This window comes from Mandrillus leucophaeus, unplaced genomic scaffold, assembly GCF_000951045.1.
Source record: "Mandrillus leucophaeus isolate KB7577 unplaced genomic scaffold, Mleu.le_1.0 Scaffold534, whole genome shotgun sequence".
Classification (NCBI taxonomy): domain Eukaryota; kingdom Metazoa; phylum Chordata; class Mammalia; order Primates; family Cercopithecidae; genus Mandrillus; species Mandrillus leucophaeus.
The window spans coordinates 788282-808806 of NW_012105742.1; the positions used below are offsets into that span (position 1 = coordinate 788282).

Here is a 20525-nt window from a genome sequence, read left to right on the forward strand (position 1 = left end):
CACACATCTCATACTGTACACACCACCCTCACACACACCTCAAACACACCACATACCACACCCCCCACCCCCCACACTACACACACACCCACACACCACACATCCCCTACACATCACACACCACACACACCCCATACTATACACACCCCCAACACATACCACAAACACACCACACACTCCACACCCCACACTCCACACACATACCCACCTACCACACACACCCCACAAACCACACACACCCCATACTATACACCCCTCTACACACACACCTCAAATACACCACAGGCCTCATACCCCACACACCACACTCCACACACATACCACACACCACACACACCCCACACTATACACACACACACACACCACAAACCTACCACATACCCCACACCCCACACTATACACATATACCCCCACACCCCACATATCATATACACACACTCCTACACACCACACACAACACATCCCACACCCCACACTACTCACACACACCCATACACTACACACACCCCCCACATACATTCACATACCACACACACTCCATACTATACACACACTCCCACATACACCACAAACACACAACACATCCCATACCCCACACTACACACACACCCACACACCACATACACCCCATGCACCACACACACACCCTATACTATACACACACATCCCACACACACCATAAACGCACAACATGCCCCATACCTCACACATCCACACCACAAACACACACCCCCCACACCCTACACTATACATACACACCACACACATACATCCTATACTACACACACACCCCCACACCCTATATCCTACACACCCACCCACACCATACCCACCCTTATACCCATACTATACACACCCACCCTCCCCACACACATACCCCACACACCCACCCAAACCACACACACACCACACATCCCATACCCCACTACACATACCCACATCACACACCCCACACCCCATACCCAACATACACACCCAAACAACACACATACACCACACAGCCACACTTCACACACATCCCCCCATACCATACACACACACCACACCACACAACACACACACACCCCATACCCTATACTACACACACACCACACACCTCATACTATACACACACACACCACACACACACCCAAACCACACACACATCACACACACACACACCCTGTACCTCATACTACACACACACCACACACCCACCCAAACCACACACACACCACAAACCCACATGCCACACAAAACACACACGTACCCCATATTATACATACACACAACATATACATCTCACACCACACACACCACACATACACCTCACACCACACACACCACACATACACACTCCCCCACACATCACATACACTATACATAACACTCCCATACCATACACACACACCCCACACACCGCATACCACACACACACCCCATACCACACACACCACACATGCATTACACCACACACACACCCCCCCAACACCTCACACCACATATCCCATACCACACATATGCACCCCTCATTACCACACACACATCCCACACACATACAATCCTGACAGGCTCCCCTGAGGCCAGGGCTGTGGTGGGCAGGACAGGGGCAGACATGAAAAGGAATAATCAAATGACAGGAGATGGACTGAAACTCTTCAACCCAAGGGCTAAGCCTCTATAACCCCATCATGAAAAGTGTAGGAATTCAGATTCTAATACAAAAAGACATTCTCTCTAAGCTTAGGAACCACTTACTGAATACCTATTATGTGCCAAACACAATGGTATATATTTTATAATATTATCTCAAATCTGTATAGCAATCGTTCAAGGTATATATTACTTTTTTTTTTTTTTTTTTGAGATGGAGTCTTGCTCTGTTGCCCAGGCTGGAGTACAGTGGCACGATCTCAGCTCACTGCAACCTCCGCTTCCCAAGTTCAAGTGATTCTCCTACCTCAGCCTCCCAAGTAGCTGGGACTACAGGCATGCACCACCACACCCGGCTAATTTTTGTATTTTTAGTAGAGACACAGTTTCCCCATGTTGGCCAGGATGGTCTCAAACTCCTGACTTTGTGATCCACCCACCTCAACCTCCCAAAGTGCTGGGATTACAGGCATTAGCCACTACGCCCAGCCTCTTTTGTTTTCTTTCTTTCTTTTTTTTTTTTTGAAGGACAGGCTTGCTTTGTTGCCCAGGCTGGACTGCAATGATGCCAACAGGGATCAAATGATCCTCCCACCTCAGCCTGTCAAGTAGCTGGGACTACAGGCATGTGCCACCATGTCCAGCTAATTTTTAATTTTTAAAATAGATATGGGATATCACTATGTTGCCCAGGCTGGTCTCAAACTCCTGGTCTCAGGTGATCCTTCTGCCTCAGCCTCCCAAAGTGCTGGGATTATAGGTGTAAGCCAAGACATTACTTCATTATACATTTTTAAAACTGAGGCTTTAGGCCGGGCGCAGTGGCTTACGCCTGTAATCCCAGCACTTTGGGAGGCCAAGGTGGGCGGATCGTGAGGTCAGGAGTTCAAGACCAGCCTGGTAAACATGGTGAAACCCAGTCTCTACTAAAAATACAAAAATTAACTGGGTGTGGTGGCAGGTCCCTGTAATCCCAGCTACTTGGGAGGCTGAGGCAGGAGAATTGCTTGAACCCAGAGGCGGAGGTTGCAATGAGCTGAGGTAGTGCCACTGCACTCCAGCCTGGGTGACAGAGCAAGACTCCATCTCGGGGGGGAAAAAAGTTGAGGCTTTGGTGGATGTGATGGCTCATGCCTGTAATCTCAGTACTTTGGGAGGCTGAGGCAGGTAGATTGTGTAAGCTCAGGAGGTCAAGGCTGCAGTGAGCTGTGATTGTGTCACAGCACTCCAGTCTGGGTGACAGAGCAAGACCCTGTCTCAATAAAAACTAAAAAAATAAAATTGAGGCTTTAATAGAGACTGTAACTTGGTAAAGATCAAACAAGTAGTAGGTAGTAACACCAAAATTTAAATGCAAGTCTTGGCCAGGCACAGTGGCTCACACCTGTAATCCCAGCACTTTGGGAGGCCAAGATGGCCAGATCCTTTGAGGTCAGGAGTTCAAGACCAGCCTGGCCAACATGGTAAAATCTTGTCTCTACTAAAAAATACAAAAATTAGCTGAGTGTGATGGCATGTGCTCATAATCCCAGCTACTCAGGAGGCTGAGGCAGGAAAATCGCTTGAACCGGGGAGGTGGAGGTTGCAGTGAGCTGAGATCGCGCCATTGCACTCCAGCCTGGGCGACAGAGCAAGATTCCATCTCTAAATAAATAAATAAATGCAGTCTTCTGGTCTTCAAAGCACACTCTCATTTCATTATGATTCACTACCAACATATAGATTTTTTGAGACAAAGGTCTAAGGCTCAACAACCTCACAGTTCCTTGACTCTCCATTGCCCTGCCCTCCTCCTCTCTTTAACCCAGACACCCTTCCTCCCCTAGCTGCTCCACAGCCAATGGAGAGAAAGATTGCATCACCCTTATCTCCATGAAGAACATCAACATGAATAATGGCAAACAAAGTCTCTCAGCAGAGAAGGTACATTTTTTGTTTCCTGCCTTCCTTCCCCAAATTCACCTTTCCCCTCCTCCTCCTCCTTTCAGGCCAGAAAGGAGATACTTTCAAAGACCCTGGCTCTTCTCCCCTCTTCTCTACCCCGCCACTCCTAAGAAGTTCACTCTTCCCCATTATGCATTTATTTTGCAGGTTCTTTAAAAGCAACTTTGGGTCCCCATGAGTCCAAGGATGATGCAGCTGCCCTGTGACTACAAGGAGGAAGAGATGGAATTAGTAGAGGCAATGAACCACATGTAAATTATTTTATTGTTTCATGTCTGCTCCCAGATCTAAAGGACACTAGCATTGCCCCAGATCTGGGAGCAAGCTACCAATAGGGGAGACACTTTCCTATATGGACAACTGCTGTGGAAATACTGCCTGCTTCTCCCACCTTCTCAGAGCCACAGGAAAGAGGAGGTGACAGAGCGAGAGCAAGGAAAGTGACGAGGTGGATTGATCCTTTCTACTTTGCATTAAAATTATTTTCTAGCCTGCAGTCTAATTACTTTTAAGGTCTATGCTCCCATGCACATTTCCTAACATAATGTTCTAGCAGCTTTTGGGCCTTCTTTCCAAGGCCAGACATACATGCGGGTTTCTGCCTTATGGGCAGCTCTCTGAGAAACTTGGATGGTCAATAGAAGGGACTTTGCATCAGGTTTTATCAGGTTCACCTGGGTGGTGGTGTTGTCGCTTTTGTTTTTTTTCTTCGGATGGAGTCTCACTCTGTCTCCCAGGCTAGAGTGCGGTGGTGTGATCTTGGCTCACCACAACCTCTGCCTCCCAAGGGTTCAAGTGATTCTCCTGGTTCAGCCTCCCAAGTAGCTGGAGCTACATGTGTGTGCCACCATGCCTGGCTAATTTTTGTACTTTTTTAGTAGTAACGGGGTTTTACCATGTTGGTCACGCTGGTCTCGAACTCCTGACCTCAAGGGATCCACCTGCCTCAGCCTCCTAAACAGCTGGGATTACAGGTGTGAGCCACCACACCTAGTCATTTTGTTTGTTTGTTTGTTTGTTTTCTTCTTCTTTATACTAGCCCTGCTAAAGGAAAGCCTCAAAAAGTTAGTTAAAAGCTCAAAGTTGCTCCTCTCCACAGGAATCTTTAGTAAAAGGTGAAAGATTTATATGATCTGAAGAGAAACCAGAGTATCACCTGGTTTATTTTTATTAGTAGGGCTGAGGCGACTGACTAACCACTCTAATAGAGGAGAGAAACGAGGGGCTGTAAACAGTGACCAGTCATCACCAAGAAAGTTTTGACTAGGAAATGCCAATGGGGAGAGGTGAATGAGATGAGGACAAATGTCCTCTGCCTGCCCCCAGGTAGACATGTATCACTTTGGTCTTAGCTATGGGATAAACACTGGGAAGGTTTGCGGTGAAGATAGGTCTGTGACTTCATCAACACAAACCCCACCCACTTTACCCCATACAACAGTTATCTTGTGTCCTAGATATAGAATAAAAGATTGTAGAAATACTGGAAAGTCATTTAAAGAGAAGGAGGAGAAGAAAGGAGGTGTCTGCTTTCTTAGTCTTAGTCATGTCTACCATGACATTAGTTTGGAAATGAATCTTGTGGAAAATTGAGGGAGGAGTCATCCATGTGTGTCTTTCAGGAGTATTTAACTTTATAAGTACCGCTAATTGGCAGTTTGGAACATAGGGAGAACACTGCTTACTCATTCTGAAGCAACAATATGCTATTTTTTCCTGATTCGGGCTTCTCAAGGCGATGAGAGAGACAGCCTAGAACAAAAAGTTTCATCTTCTCTGTCTCATTAAAACTATTAAAATGAGACTGGGGAAACCTAGTGAGCAGGGCATAGTGGCGCATGCCTGTAATCCCAGCACTCTGGGAGGCCAAGGTGGGAGGATCGCTTGAGGCAGGAGTTCACGACAAGTGTATTAGACCATTTTCACATTGCTGTAAAGAAATACTGGGTAATTTATAAGGAAAGAGGTTTAGTCGATTCACAGTTCCACATGGCTGGGGAGGCCTCAGGAAACTTACAATCACAATGGAAGGGAAGCAGGCACCTTCTTCACAAGGCAGCAGGAGAAAGAGTGAGCTAGATCAGGGAAAACTGCCTTATAAAACTATAAGATCTCGTGAGAACTCACTACCATGAGAACAGCATGGAGGAAACCACTACCCACCCGATCACCACCCACCTGATCCCTCCCTCGACACGTGAGGATTATGGGGATTACAATTCAGGATGGGACTTGGATGGAGACACAGAATCAAACCATATCAACCAGCCTGGGCAACATGGCAAGCCCTTGTCTGTACAAAAAAATACAAAAATTAGCAAGGTGTAGTGGCACATACCTGTGGTCCCAGCTACTCAGGAGGCTGAGGTAGGAGGATCACTTGCTTCTGGGAGGTAGAGGCTGCAGTGAGCCATGGTTGATTGCACCACTCTCCTCCAGCCTGGGTGACAGGGTAAGGTGTGAAAGAAAAAAAAACAAAGGAAAAGGAAGAAGGAAGGAAGGAAGGAAGGAAGGAAGGAAGGAAGGAAAGAAGGAAGGAAGGAAGGAAGAGAGAAAGAAAGAAAAGAAAGAGAGAAAGAAAAGAAAGAGAGAAGGAGGGAGGGAGGGAAAGAAAGAAAGAAAGAAAGAGAAAAAGAAAGAAAGAAAGAGAGAAAGAAAGAAAGAGAGAAAGAAAGAAAGAAAGAGAAAGAAAGAAAGAAAGAAAAAAAAAAAGAAAGAAAGAAAAGAAGAGAACTTACTGTATTCTAAAATCTCCCAGGACAGGGCCTGTAACCTGCCCATGCCTGTAGCTCCTGTGTGACACACTGTGCCCAGCACTTCCTAGGTAATATAAACTGGCTCTTGGGTGAAGGAAATCTGGTCCTAAGATTGGGTTCTGCCACAGACTTGCAGGTTGACTTTGGGTGAAACTGTCCCCCTCCTCCAAGCCTGTTCTCTTACATTTTTACTTTTTTTTTTTTTGAGACAGGGTCTCACTCCATCTCCCAGGCTGGAGTGCAGTGGTACAATCATGGCTCACTGCAGCCTTGAGTTCCTGAGCTCAACCAGTCCTCCTACCTCAGCCTCCTAAGTAGCTGGGACTCTTGGCATGAGCCACTGCACCTAGTTAATTTTTAAAATTTTTTTGTAGAGACAGGCTCTTGTCGTGTTGGCCAGGCTGATCTCAAACTCCTGAGCTCAAGTGATCCTCCTCCCTTGGCTTCCCAAAAGTGCTGGGATTACAGGCATGAGCTACTGTGCCTGGCGGGTTTTAAAGTGAGCTGGCTGGACAACTTGGCCTTCACTACCTTTTCTCATTCTTATATTCCACAGTTCTGTAGACTCTGGACATAAGAAAAAATGAATAATATGTGCTAAGTAGAGATCACTCTGGGTAGACAAGTCGCAGGCGACTCTGGACAAGCCTTTCACATTCTCAGGAGTTCCAATTCTCCTGTATATGAACAGGGAAGAAGGTGTCCTACCTGGCCATTGCTACCTCACAGGCTAGTGACTAGGTAAAATGGGATAATAAATGTGGAGATACCTGGGAAGTGAGCAACTGTAACAGACAGCTTGGAGTAGGTCACCAGCACCCAGGTCCCACTTCAGGATAAAGGCACTTGTTCCCCAGCTGTGGGATTGTTGGCTGCTGAGGACTCACAGCTGGTTGATGATTGGCTGTGGGGGTTGGGAGTGGGGATGAAGACCTGGACCCCCTGCCTCAATTACCTGGCCCCCATTCCTGCTTCCCTTACTCCTCACAGCTGTTGTTCCAGGAGTGCTCACCAAGAAACCTTTAGTACGCAAATCTCAGTGTCTCGGAGTCTATTTTGTGGGGTACCTAACCTATGAAAGCAATACTGCAGTATTTTTGTGGGGGAGGGAAGACAGGGCCTGACTCTGCCTCCCAGGCTGGAGTGCAGTGGCATGGCACAATCATAGCTCACTGCAACCTCAAACTCCTGGGCTCAAATGATCCTCCTGCCTCAGCCTCCCAAGTAGCTGGGACTATAGACATGTGCCACCACGACCAGCCAATTTTTAAAAATTTTTTGTAGAAATGAGGTCCTGCTACGTTGCTCAGGCTGGTTACAAACTACTGGGCTCAAGACATCCTCCCACCTCGGCCTCCCAAATTTCTGGGATTACAGGTGTGAGCCATCACACCTGGCTAGTTTTGTTTTGTTTTTTTTTTTTGAGATGGAGTTTCACTCTTGTTGGCCAGACTGGAGTACAATGGCGCGATCTCCACTCACTGCAACCTCTGCCTCCCAGGTTCAAGCAAGTCTCCTTCCTCAGCCTCCTGAGTAGCTGGGATTACAGGTGCCTGCCACCACGCCTGGCTAATTTTGTATTTTTAGTAGAGACGGGGTTTCACTATGTTGGGCAGGCTGGTCTCGAACTCCTGACCTCAGGTGATCCGGCCACCTCAGCCTTCCAAAGTGCTGGGATTACAGGCGTGAGCCACCACGCCCAGACTTGGCTAGTATTTTTTAAATAATTCATATATATTTGATTTAAATCTCACAGCCAACAGCACATGACTTACTAGCCAGTTCTGGTCCAACATCCACCATTGGGATGGAACCCCTCAGATGACATAACAATGCCTAGGATTCTGTTTGTGCTGTTGTTATTCTGCCTGCCATGGGCACTCAGTTCAGCTGCTCATCATACTGGACTAATCAGGTCAAGGACATGGGGCTTCACTCTAGGTAACTTAGCTGACATCTTCATTATAAAACCACACATTTTCCTCTGACTCTGGGCAATGACCTGCATATATAAGCTGTTAGTCATAAGGTATTTATATGTGGGGGAAGAGGGAGAGAACTGGTATTAATAATCTATGAGATTGAAAGGATTTTACTCTGACACTGACACTGTACCCTGACACTACCACATGAGCCATGTGGATTTTCCTGTTGCTAAGTAACTCTTTCCTTTGGGAAAGGGTTGAGGATGAATTTAACGCTGAATTCTGCTCTGGAGCAAATTCTAGTAGAGAGGTTTCTCCTGGAGGAGCCTACTATTTATGCAAATTCGAGACCCCACCTCTGACAGGAAATCTGAGAGCAGCCTTCTGCAGCCCTTGCAGCTTCTCTGAAACCCTCTCTTCCTTCATTTCTAGACAACAGGATGATGATTGTTTACAAGATGATTTCCTCCCTTTTCTCACACAGGACTACATGGTCCTTAAACAGGAACAGATGGCGGGGATGGGGGGCTTGCTGCAGAATGTCCTTCTCTCATTTCTTCCCCCATCCTATGGGAGGGCAACCAATAAACCAGCTCAGACACACAGGCCCAGTGGGATCATTTACTCAGCTTCTTTCTTCTAGGGCTGGATGGGGCAGCATCTCAACCATATAGGGCACAGGACAAACCTCAGTATCACCAGCAAGAATCCACTACTGTTCAATACGTAAGTAAGTGGAGGCTGGGCATGGTGACTCATGCCTGTAATCCCAACACTTGGGAAGTCCCCAGGGGCAGGATCACTTGAACCCAGGAGTTCCAGACCAGCCTGGGTAACATAGTGAGATACCACATCTAAAAAAAAAAAAAAAGCTGGGCATAGTGGCATGTGCCTGTGGTCCCAGCTACTCGGGAGGCTGAGGTGGGAGGATCGCTTGAGCCCAAGAGACCAAAGCTGCAGTAAGTTGTGATAGAGCCACTGCACTCCAACCCATGCAACAGAATAAGACCCTGTCTCAAAAAAATAAAGTGGAGAAAACCGAGAGAAACCTGAGGCTGGCCCTAAGGTAAAATGGTTTAGCAGATGAAGGATAGTTGCAGGCCCCCTTGACCTAGTTCTGGCACACAATTTCTCCAAGCCCAGCTAGTACTACTCTATTCAATTTGAATGTGCTGGAAAACACCGTGTGATTATGTCCACCAGTCTTTTCCTGGGTTTGTGGATGTCCTCCTTTCTCTTCTCTTCAAACTTCTTTCCACATCTACCTCCTCTTTGAGAACTGCCTTGGAGACCCCAATTTCTCTTCCCTTATCTCCTTCCCAGTTACCCTCTCACTCTTCCCGCAGGTCTTTTTCGACTGGCATCCCCATCCTGTACTCTTTGGGCCCACAGTTTCCTCTTTTACAAAACACAGAAATTGAACTTTACAGTGAGGATTACTTTTGCTGACTAGTTAATGAGTTTAAGCAGAAACTGGCACAGAAGTATTCTCAATGTTGAGTTTTAGAGTTGCGCATTAGTCCAAGTGATGCAATCATACAAAAATTCATCCGGAAGTGTTAGTTGAGGTGTAAACGAACTGAAGAATACATGTGCATACTTGGCAATATTTAAGAAGGTCATAATGATAAACCATTGTTGTTACTGTGCTAGAAGCAAATGAAAAGAAGTCTGGAAAAGAAGGGGATGTGAGGTTTCAGAGGATCAGGAGAGAGGATGCTTAGCTACCAGAAAGCAACTAAGATTTGGGAAGAGGCCCCACCTTCCCAAATCTTGTCCAATACTCTTGAGCCTAGACTCTGCTCCTAAATAGTCTTATAATTCATAGTTCCTCTTCTCAATCCAGTTAACCCCTGCAGTGCTCTAACAGCCCACTCTCAGCCAAACGCCTCTGACTTCACAGTATTTTAACATCTCCAGGTAGTACCTCCAGACCTTTTCCCTGTGCCCCCGGACTCTGAGGTCCATCCCACCCTCAGTTGTCCATCTTCTAGAGCAGGCAGTCTAGCCTCCCCAAACCAGAAGAACTTCCTTTTTGTATTCAACCACCTGGTGGATGTCCCTGATCAGGTCCCTCGGCTGCAGAGCACAAGTGGGACCTTCAGGATCCAGCCTTCTGTGAGCACATTGCTGCCTGGATTAGTTAGCTGGTCATAGGTTCAATGTCCCAGAGCGGAGCTTTTGACTCATCTCATGGTTCCAGGGCCTCCTTCGCCTCTCAAGTTTAAGGACATCCATAATTCATTGGATTTAGGACGACCCAAAACCTTCTCATACTAGTTCACTTTTGCCATCTTCTCTTTTTGAAAGGGAGAAAATCACTAGTTTTAGTGGCCGGATTCAGGGTTTAGGGTGCATGGACAAGCAGCTTCCCAGCCCTTTTTGGCAGTGTTTTGCTTCTTGTCTTATTTGCAGGTAATGATTGCCAGAGAGACAGGAATGGGGTCCAGTTAGTCATATCCAGGACCTTATGATATGCCCCATATACACCCCTTCACTCCTAATTTACAATGTCAAACCGTAAAAAATGTTTTCTCTTCCTCTGAGCCAGTCTATAAGTGGCCAGCATTTATTAAACACATACTACATGCCAGATGAGGTGCTAACAGCTTTACAAGCATTATCTTATTATATCCTACGGCAATCCTATGCAGATTTTTTAATCACTATGTTAAATTCCTCCTCCTAAATTAAGTGAAAATGACCAAATTTCTAGATAACTGTTACTTTCTCAGTGCTTATGGGGGTGGGGGTGAGGAAAGAACACTGTCTTCAAGTGCTCCAGGAGAAATTGATATTACAAATGACACAAGCTTTTAGTGGTCAACTAGTTTGGTAGTTTTCAAACATGTGGGTTTTCTTTCCTTTAGTAGACCACAAAATACAAAACAGAAAAAAGCGGAGCTGCTTTGATTGAAGAAGGGTGAGGTGCTAGTGCCTTCCCTGCTATGCCTTCCTCCCCACTCCCACTCCTCAATAGAAGATTCCAGAGACATCTGCACATTGAGCCTTAAGAATTCCCCAATTTAAAAACTACTAATTGAGGCTGGGCGCGGTGGCTCACGCTTGTAATCCCACTACTTTGGGAGGCCAACGCGGGCAGATCACAAGGTCAGGAGATTGAGACCATCATGGCCAACATGGTGAAACTCCGTCTCTACCAAAAACACAAAAATTAGCTGGGCATGGTGGCACGTGCCTGTAGTCCCAGCTACTTGGGAGGCTGAGGCAGGAGAATCGCTTGAACCAGGGAGTCAGAGGTTGCAGTGAGCCGAGATTACGCCACTGCGCTCCAGCCTGGTGACAAAGTGAGACTCCGTCTCAAAAAACTAACAAGCAAAAATTACTAATTGAATCCAACCTTCTCATTTTATAGGTGAGGAGACTGAGGCCAAAGAAGAAGGAAAAAGGAGTTGTTTAGGATCATGCAATGATTTGTGGCAAAACCCCAACTATTAATATAACACCTATACAACTTCCAGGCCAGTGCTTTTTCCACTTGAAAGGCCTTGTTCTGAATTTTTTTTGTTTTTGTTTTTGTTTTTTTTTTTGACACAGTCTCACTCCGTCGCCCAGGCTGGAGTGCAGTGGTGCGATCTTGGTTCACTACAACCTCTGCCTGCCAGGTTCAAGCGATTCTACTGCCTCAGCCTCCCGAGTAGCTGGGACTACAGGCACATGCCGCCACGCCCAGCTAATGTGTGTCTTTTTAGTAGAGATGGGGTTTCACCATATTGGCCAGGATGGTCTCGATCTCCTGACCTCGTGATCTGCCTGCCTCGGCCACCCAAAGTGTTGGGATTACAGGTGTAAGCCACTGCACCCAGCCATTCTCTGAGTTCTTAAGTGGGCAAGATGTCAGTGATGCCAGGGCCGTGACTGTAGGAAAGGGCTGGAACTGCATGCCCTCTGGTGCTTTTACCCTTCCAAGTTTATGTCCAGGAATATACATCTCTCCCCAACTGCCTAAGTAGGTGCTAGTTGATATCATGATTGATTTGGTTTTCTTGGGTAAGACCTCAGTGAATTCTGGGTAATTTTTTGTTCGGGGATGAACTGTAGCCATCCATCTATGAAGAAAGAGTTGCTTTTTTTCTTTGCTAGGCTCCATCCATATCTGGATGGGAAACAGCAAGAATATTTATTTCCTCATTTGCTTTTTACTAATCTCAGTGTCCGGCCCTTCAGAAAAGAAAGGAATGGGCTAAAGAGACAACTGGGCTGGAAGAGAGGAGAAAAGTGTCAGAGGGGTGTTGGAGTAGGATGAGTTGGAGGAAGGACAGGAACAGCAAAGATGGAGGCTCTTAAAGCCGGCCCCAATACCTTTCCATGTCTTCTTTCTCCACCCCGACACCCTCTGATGTCCAGTGCCTGAGGAGCTGGGGCAGTAGGGGCATACCTAGATTGCCCTCCAACCCCATAAATCTACATCACTTTTCTATTTTCTTGACTCTTAAGCTTCCAAAGGCTGGATTCGGCATCCCCCAGACCCATCTCTGAATCTCCAGGGCCTACCACTGACTACACAGAACAGGCCTTAGCGTATGCTTCAGAAAGACATCCCTGACGAGCACAATAGTCATACTGTCACCCTCTAGCCTATAGTTTGCGAAGCCCTTTACAGGCAGGACTTCAGTCGCCCCTCCTTGGATGTCCCTAGGGTTAGGCAGGGCCGAAGCCACTATCCCAACTCTACAAATGAGGAAAAGCCAAGAGCCGTGCTGCAGGCAGCCAGCAGCAACACTCTTCCACAGGTCTTCTGACGAAGGTCGAAGCACTTCTCTGCATCTCCCACGGACTCCGGCGCAGAGCCTGCCGGGAGTTGTAGTCCAGTGCCCCGGGAACTCCTACGGACTGGACTACAATGACCAGCGTGCCCCGCGCTCCGCGCCCCCTTCTCTTTCAGCCTCGGGCGCGGGGGAGGTTCGGCGGACCTGCAGATTGGGAACCGATATGGCGGCGACTCTGGGCAGCGGGGAGCGCTGGACGGAAGGTATTAGGTCCCCGCCTGAAGGAGGGATAGGGCGGCGTTCGGGGGAGATCAGGGATGAGGATCCTGAAGACGCACAAGGGCTGAGATCCTGGGTCTGAGGTGATGGATGGAGGCCTGTGAGAAGATGCTGAGCCTGAGTAGGGTTGCGGATGGGGTAGGGAAGCTGGGTCCGCAAACCCAGAGTCACCGGTGACGACTTGTTGCCTCCGGCCCCCCAGCCCCTCCCCCGCCCGTGCCCCGCCCAGGGCCCGCAGCGGTCAGGCCCCGCCCGTGCCAGGGTGACTGGAGGGCCCGTGGGGGTGCTGCGGTCTCTCTGAAGCTTGCTAACCTGGCCCATATCTTCCGCCTAACTGGGCCACCTGACCTTAAGTCCCTGTTTGAACATGTCGCTCCAGCCGGCATCAGGACCAGCCTTTTCCACCCTACAGTCAGGCAAAAAGTATTGATCCAATACCTATTGCGTGCCCCGCATTATGCTGATTCTGCAGCGGGGATTTGACTGACACGGGTCCCTTAGCTTACAAAACTAGCAGCCCTCTGAGAGTTTGACGACTGAACAGCCAATTACAAAACGGAGTAGTAATACAAAACGGCCTGGGCTACACAGCAAGATCAGGGATTTGGAGAGCACACTGACAAGGCACCTAACGCAGACTGGCTGTCAAGGGAGGTTTCTTGCAGAGAGTGTTACAAATGGTGACAAGAAGGATGCATTGGAGTTAGCCAGGCCGACTTACAGGAAGAGTGTCCAGGAGCAGTGGGTGGAGGTAGCTGAGGGATGTTAAGCGGAAGAAAGATGTTGTTAAAGCCTTTCCCAGGTCCTCCGAGAAGACATGAGTGCTCTGCCCCTTTTGACTGGATTGCTTATGACCCTCTTTACATTCTGCAGGTGTTGTTATTGAATCTTCTCCCTTTAAACCAGGGGTATCCAATCTTTTGGCTTCCCTGGGCCACATTGGAAGAATTGTCTTGGGCTACACATAAAATACACTAACTGACGACTAAATAACTGATGACAGCTGATGAGCTTAAAAATAAAATTTCAAAAACACATCTCATAATGCTCGAAAAAAGTTTACGAATTTATGTTGAGCTCAAAGCCGTGCTTGGCCGCATGCCACCTGTGGGCCGCGGGTTGGACAAACTTGCATTAAACTAACCTCTTTGTGGTCAGGAGCAGGTCTTACCCATCTGCCCCCTTGATCTAGCCAAGTTCCTTGGTATATATTAGTTCTATAATTGTTAGTGTGAAAGAATCGAACTCCTCTCTACTTTAAATCTTAGAGGTGGGAGGAACTGCAACAAAAAATACTATTTTACGAGCAGTGTCTCTTCTGACCATGGACCACAGAGAAACAGATGTTTATTCAGCTTTGTATGACAAAGTCAGCATGACATCCCTACCCTTGGCCATCACGCTTACCTTCTCATGCTTAGGAGCAGCCTCCCAGAGAGCTAAGGCAGGTTGCAAAGTTGATTTTCAGGGTCAGATGGAGACCTAATGGAAGGGCTGTTGCTTTGCAGCTTACATTGATGCAGTTAGAAGAAACAAATACCCAGAAGACACACCTCCTGAGAGTCATGATCCCTGTGGCTGCTGTAACTGCGTGAAGGCACACAAGGAAAAGAAGTCTGAGAATGAGTGGACTCAGACCCGGCAGGGTGAGGGGAGCTCCATGTATAGTGAGGAACAGCTGCTTGGGGTACAAAGGTGAGCATATGGTGGGATTGAATAAGTGATTTTATGGAAAGTGCTTAGAAGAGTGCCTGGATGTGCTATGTAAGTATTGACTGATGATGATGATGATGATAATAATGATAATTGAAGCATACTAGCTTCTTGACCTCAGAGGGAAGACTGAGTAGAAGTGGAATATTAGGGTATAACACGAACTAACTACCCTGCTTCTACTTTAAGAGAGGCAGTAGAAACCGACTAGACACAACACACATCTATAGGACATTCTGTCAACAACAACAGAATGATTTTTTTCTTAAGGATACATAGAATATTCTCCAGGATAGACCATATCTTAGGTCATAAAACAAGCCTCAGTAAATTTAAAAAGATTGAAATCATACAGTGTATGGTCTCTGAAATCAAAAACAAAGGGAAATTTGAGAAATTAACAAATATGTGGAAATTAAACTACAAGCTCCTAATAAGCAAACGAGTCACAGAATAAATCACTAGAAAAGCTAGAAATGCTTTGAGATGAGGGAAAAGGAAAACACGACATACTAAAACATATAGGATGCAGCTAAAACAGTGCTTAGAAGGAAATTTATAGCTCTAAATGCTTATTTTTTTGATAAAAGACTCCAAATCAGTAACCTAATCTACCTTAAGGAAGTAGACAGCCTGGACAATACAGTGAAACCCTCTCTCTACCAAAAAAAAAAAAAAAAAAAAAAAAAAAAAATGTATATATATACAAAAATTAGCTTGATGTGGTGGCACGAGTATGTAGTCCCAGCTACTTGGGAGGCTGAGGCAGGAGGATTGCTTGAACCCAGTAGGTCGAAGCTGCAGTGAGTCATGATCACACCACTGCACTCCTGTCTGGACAGCAGAGCAAGACCCCATCTCTCAAAAAAAGAAAAAAGAAAAAAAGAAAGAGGGATATCCCTACCAATCTAAATACTATGAACAATTGTATGCCAACAAATTAGATAACCTAGATAAAATCAACAAATGCCTAGAAAGATACAAATTACTGAAACTGACTTAAGAAAAAAATGGAGTCCAGGCATGGTGGGTCACACCTGTAATCCTAGTTCTTTGGGGGTGCTGAGGCAGGAGGATTGCTTGAGACCAGGAGTTTTAGACCAGCCTGGGCAACATAATAAGACCTTATCTCTAAAAAAAAAAAAAAAAAATACTTGGGCATGGTGGCACATGCCTGTGGCTACTTTGGAGACTGAAGCAGGAGGATCACTTGAGCCTAGGAATCTGAGGTTACAGTAAGCTATGATAGTGCCACTGCATTGCAACTTGGGTGACAGAGTGAGACTTTATTTCCAAAAAAAAAAAAAAAGAAAGAAAGAAAAAATGGAAAACCCAGGTAGACCTACAACAAATAAGGTGATTTAATTAACAATCAAAAAACTTCTGGCTGGGCATGGTGGCTTATGCCCGTAATCCCATTACTTTGGGAGGCTGAGGCGGGAGGATCACTTGAGCCCAGGAGTTCAAGACCAGCCTGGCCAACATGGCGAAACTTCATCAATACAATAAAAAACAAACAAAAAGACCCCACAAAAATTAGCCAAGCATGGTGGTGCACATCTGCAGTCCCAGCTGCTCAGGAGGCTGAGATGGGAGGATTGATGGAGCCTAGAAGGGTGAGGCTACAGTGAGCAGTGATTGCACCACTGCACTCTAGTCTGGGTGACAGAGGGAGACCCTGTCTGAAAAAAAAAAAAAAAAACTTCCAATGAAGAGAAGTCCAGGCCCAGCTGGCTTCATTCTTTGAGGCCAGTAGAACTCTGTAACCAAAACCAGACAAAAATATCATAAGAAATCTAAACTATCAACCAATATCCCTTATTGAATTTTTTTATATATATATGTATGTGTATATATATACATATATATATTAAAATCTTCAATAAAATGCTAGCAAAACAAATACAGCAACGTAAAAAGTATTACACATTTTGACCAAGTGGGATTTATCCCAGTATTGCAGGATTGTTTAACACACAAAAGTCAATCAATGTAACATACCATGTTAATAGAATAAAGTACAAAAATCACATGATCATTTCAATAGGTACAGAAAAAGCATTTAACAAAATTCAACACTCACTGCAACCTCTGCCTCCCAGGTTCAAGCAATTCTCCGGCCTCAGCCTCCCGAGATGCTGGGACTACAGACACGCACCACCACACCCAGCTAATTTTTGTATTTTTAGTGGAGACGGGGTTTTACTATGTTGGCCAGGATGGTCTCGTGACCTTGTGATCCACCCGCCTCGGCCTCCCAAAGTGCTGGGATTACAGGCGTGAGTCACCGTGCCCAGCCCCAACACTCTTTCATAATAAGAACACTCAACTAGGAATAGAAGGGAACTTTCTCAACCTGATAACGTCCATCTACACAAATCCACAGTTAACATCATACTTAAAGGTGAACAACTGAGTGTTTTCCCACCAAGATCAGGAACAAGACAAGTATGTTCACTCTTGCCATTCTGTTCAACATTGTACTAGAGGGTCAAGCTGGGGCATTTAAGCAAGAAAAAGAAATAAAAGCCAACCAGATTGGAAAGAAGAGTAAAACTACATCCACAGATGACATGATCTTGTAAATGGAAAATCCTAATGAATACACATACACATACACACATATACACACACACACAAATACTGTTAGAACTGATAAACAAGTTGGACAAAGTTACAGAATATAAGATCAATATACAAAAATTATCATTTTTCTATATACTAGCAATGAACAATCAAAAAATGAAATTAAGAAAATATAGTTGAGGCTGGGTGTGGTGGCTCATGCCTGTAATCCCAAAACTTTGGGAGGCCAAGATGGGAGGATCACTTGAAGCTAGAAGTTCAAGATAAGCCTGAACAACATAGCAAGGCCCTGTCTCTACTAAAAATAAAAATTAGCCAGGTGTGGTGGCATGCACCCGAAATCCCAGCTACTCAGAAGGCTGAGGTAGGTGGATCCCTTCAGCCAGGAGTTCGAGGCTGCAGTGAGCTATGATCACCCCACTGCAATCCAGCCTGGGTGACAAAGCAAGACCCTGTCTCTATAAATAAATAAATTGTTTAAAAAAAGAAGATACAGTTGGCCTTTGAACAACACAGGCTTGAGTGGCATGGATTTGAACCGTGGATTTTTATATGTAAATTTTTAAAGATAAATGCATTGGAAAAACTTTTTAGATTTGCAACAATTTGAAAAATTTTGGCCAGGTGCAGTGGCTCACACCTGCAATCCCAGCACTTTGGGAGGCCGAGGCAGGAAGATTACTTGGGCTCAGAAGTTCGAGACGAGCCTGGGCAACATGGCAAAACCCCGTCTCTACTAAAAATACAAAATTAGCCAGGTGTGGTGGCACACACCTGTAATCCCAGCTACTTGGGAGGCTAAGGCAGGAGAATTGCTTGAACCCAGGAGGCAGAGGTTGCAGTGAGCTGTGATTGCGCCATTGCACTCCAGCCTGGGCAACAAGAGTGAAACTCTGTCTCAATTAATAATAATAATAATAATAATAATCTCACAAACCATAGAGAATGGACATATCAAAAAAATTAAGAAAATTATATGAATGCATAAAATATATCTAGATACTAGTCTATTTTATCATTTAGTATCATAAAATATACACAAATCTATTATAAAAAGTTAAAATCTATCAAAACATACGCTCACAAACACTTAAGAGACTTTACATGGTGCCATTCGCATTTAAGAAAAATATAAACATACAGGTGCAGTATTAATCACAACCGCATAAAATTAACAGTAGTGCTGTACTACTGTAATAATTTTGTAGCTAGCTCCTGTTATTTTGATGAGCCTCAAGTATTGGGAGTATCTGCTTAAAATGCCACATGATGCGGTTCACGCCTGTAATCCCAGCACTTTGGGAGGCCGAGGCGGGCAGATCACGAGGTCAGGAGATCGAGACCATCCTGGCTAACACGGTGAAACTCCGTCTCTACTAAAAATACAAAAAATTAGCCGGGCGTGGTGGTGGGCACCTGTGGTCCCAGCTACTCGGGAGGCTGAGGCAGGAGAATGGCGTGAACCCAGGAGGCGGAGCTTGCAGTGAGCCGAGATCACGCCACTGCACTCCAACCTGGGTGAGAGTGAGACTTCGTATCAAAAAAATAAAAAGAAAAAAAATGCCACATGATGCTAATCATCTCTTTGTGAGCAGTTTGTCTCTTGAGTAAATTATGTATAGCAGTAAAAAGTAATCTCCTGCAGTTCTCGAGGTTTTTGTTTTGTTTTGTTTTTGATACCAAGTTTTGTTCTTGTCGCCCAAGCTGGAGTGCAGTGGCATTATCTTGGCTCACTGCAACCTCCTCCACCTCCCAGGTTCAAGCAATTGTCCTGCCTCAGCCTCCCAAGTAGCTGGGATTACAGGCACCCACCATCACGCCTGGCTAATTTTTGTATTTTTAGTAGAGACGGTTTCACTATATTGGCCAGGCTGGTCTTGAACTCCTGGCCTTGTGATCCGCCTGCACTTAATGCCAGCAGGTATGAAAACATTGCACTTTTTGCAAAATACCTTTTAATCTCATATTGAAAATGAAGCTTTTATGTGGGTACAGGACTGCTATAAGAAAGGCATACAGTCCATGATGTGATTATTACTTATCGCATGCCTGAGCTCAAGGCTTCCACTTGCCTCAGCCTCTCAAAGTGCTGGGATTACAGATGTGAACCCCACGCCCAACCCTACCTCATCAACTTTTTAATGCAGACAGAAGTGCCCTATTCTGGAAAAGAAATGTCACAAAGGATATTGTATTAGTAAGAACAAGAAGTGAGCACCAGGATATAAGGCAGGAAGAGATAGGCTAACTCTGCTATTTTGTGCAAATACAGTTCAGTTTATGATAGGGGCTGCCATTGTATATAAAGCTGCTAACCCCTGAGCCTTGAATGGAAAAGATGAGTACCAGCTGCCAGCCTTTTGGTTGTACAGCAAGAAGGCCTGGGCAACAAGAGCCCTTTTTCTGGATTGCTCCACTGATATTTTCTTCCTGAAGTCAGGAAGTACTTTGCCAGTAAGGGACTGCCTTTTAAAAGTTCTTTTGGATTAACTTGGTGTTATGGTGCATACTTGTAGTCTCAGCTACTTGGGAGGCTGAGGCAGGAGAATCACTTGAGCCCAGGAGTTGGAGGCTGCAGTGAGCTATGACCGTGCCAGTGCACTCCAGCCTGGGTGACAGGGACCCTACCCTGTCTCTAAAAAAATAATAAAGTTCTGTGGCCAGGCGTGGTGTCTCATATCTGTAATCCTAGCACTTTGGGAGGCCGAGGCAGGCAGATCACAAGGTCAAGAGTTCGAGACCAGCCTGGCCAACATGGTGAAACCCCATCTCTACTAAAAACACAGAAATTAGCCGGGCGTGGTGGCAGGCGCCTGTAATCCCAGCTACTCGGGAGTCTGAGGCGGGAGAATTGCTTGAACCTGGGAGGAGGAGGTTGCATGAGTTGAGACCATACAATTGCACTCCAGCCTAGGTGACAAGAGTGAAACTCTATCTCAAAAAAAAAGAAAAAAAAAAAA

The 20525-nt window shown here is 45.8% G+C and overlaps 2 protein-coding genes across 5 annotated transcripts in view; both read left to right on the plus strand.

Moving 5' to 3' along the window:
• ECSCR (endothelial cell surface expressed chemotaxis and apoptosis regulator) overlaps positions 1-4078 on the plus strand; it is a 13370-nt gene extending 9292 nt beyond the window's left edge. The window contains exons 9-10 of one of the 2 annotated variants that reach the window (XM_011997225.1): positions 3459-3555; positions 3724-4078. In XM_011997225.1, the coding sequence (XP_011852615.1) occupies positions 3459-3555; positions 3724-3732 (106 nt within the window). In that variant the 3' untranslated portion in view covers positions 3733-4078. The remainder of the gene's footprint in view (positions 1-3458; positions 3556-3723) is intronic. The other variant, XM_011997226.1, reaches the window with a different exon arrangement.
• A 4112-nt stretch (positions 4079-8190) lies between these two features.
• Positions 8191-20525, plus strand: part of DNAJC18 (DnaJ (Hsp40) homolog, subfamily C, member 18) — a 35267-nt gene continuing 22932 nt past the window's right edge. Inside the window, exons 1-5 of one of the 3 annotated variants that reach the window (XM_011997228.1) lie at positions 8191-8361; positions 8901-8987; positions 10178-10375; positions 13164-13250; positions 14775-14961. In XM_011997228.1, the coding sequence (XP_011852618.1) occupies positions 13211-13250; positions 14775-14961 (227 nt within the window). In that variant the 5' untranslated portion in view covers positions 8191-8361; positions 8901-8987; positions 10178-10375; positions 13164-13210. Of the gene's footprint in view, positions 8362-8900; positions 8988-10177; positions 10376-13136; positions 13251-14774; positions 14962-20525 lie in introns of those variants that run through there. The other 2 variants (XM_011997227.1, XM_011997229.1) reach the window with 2 other exon arrangements.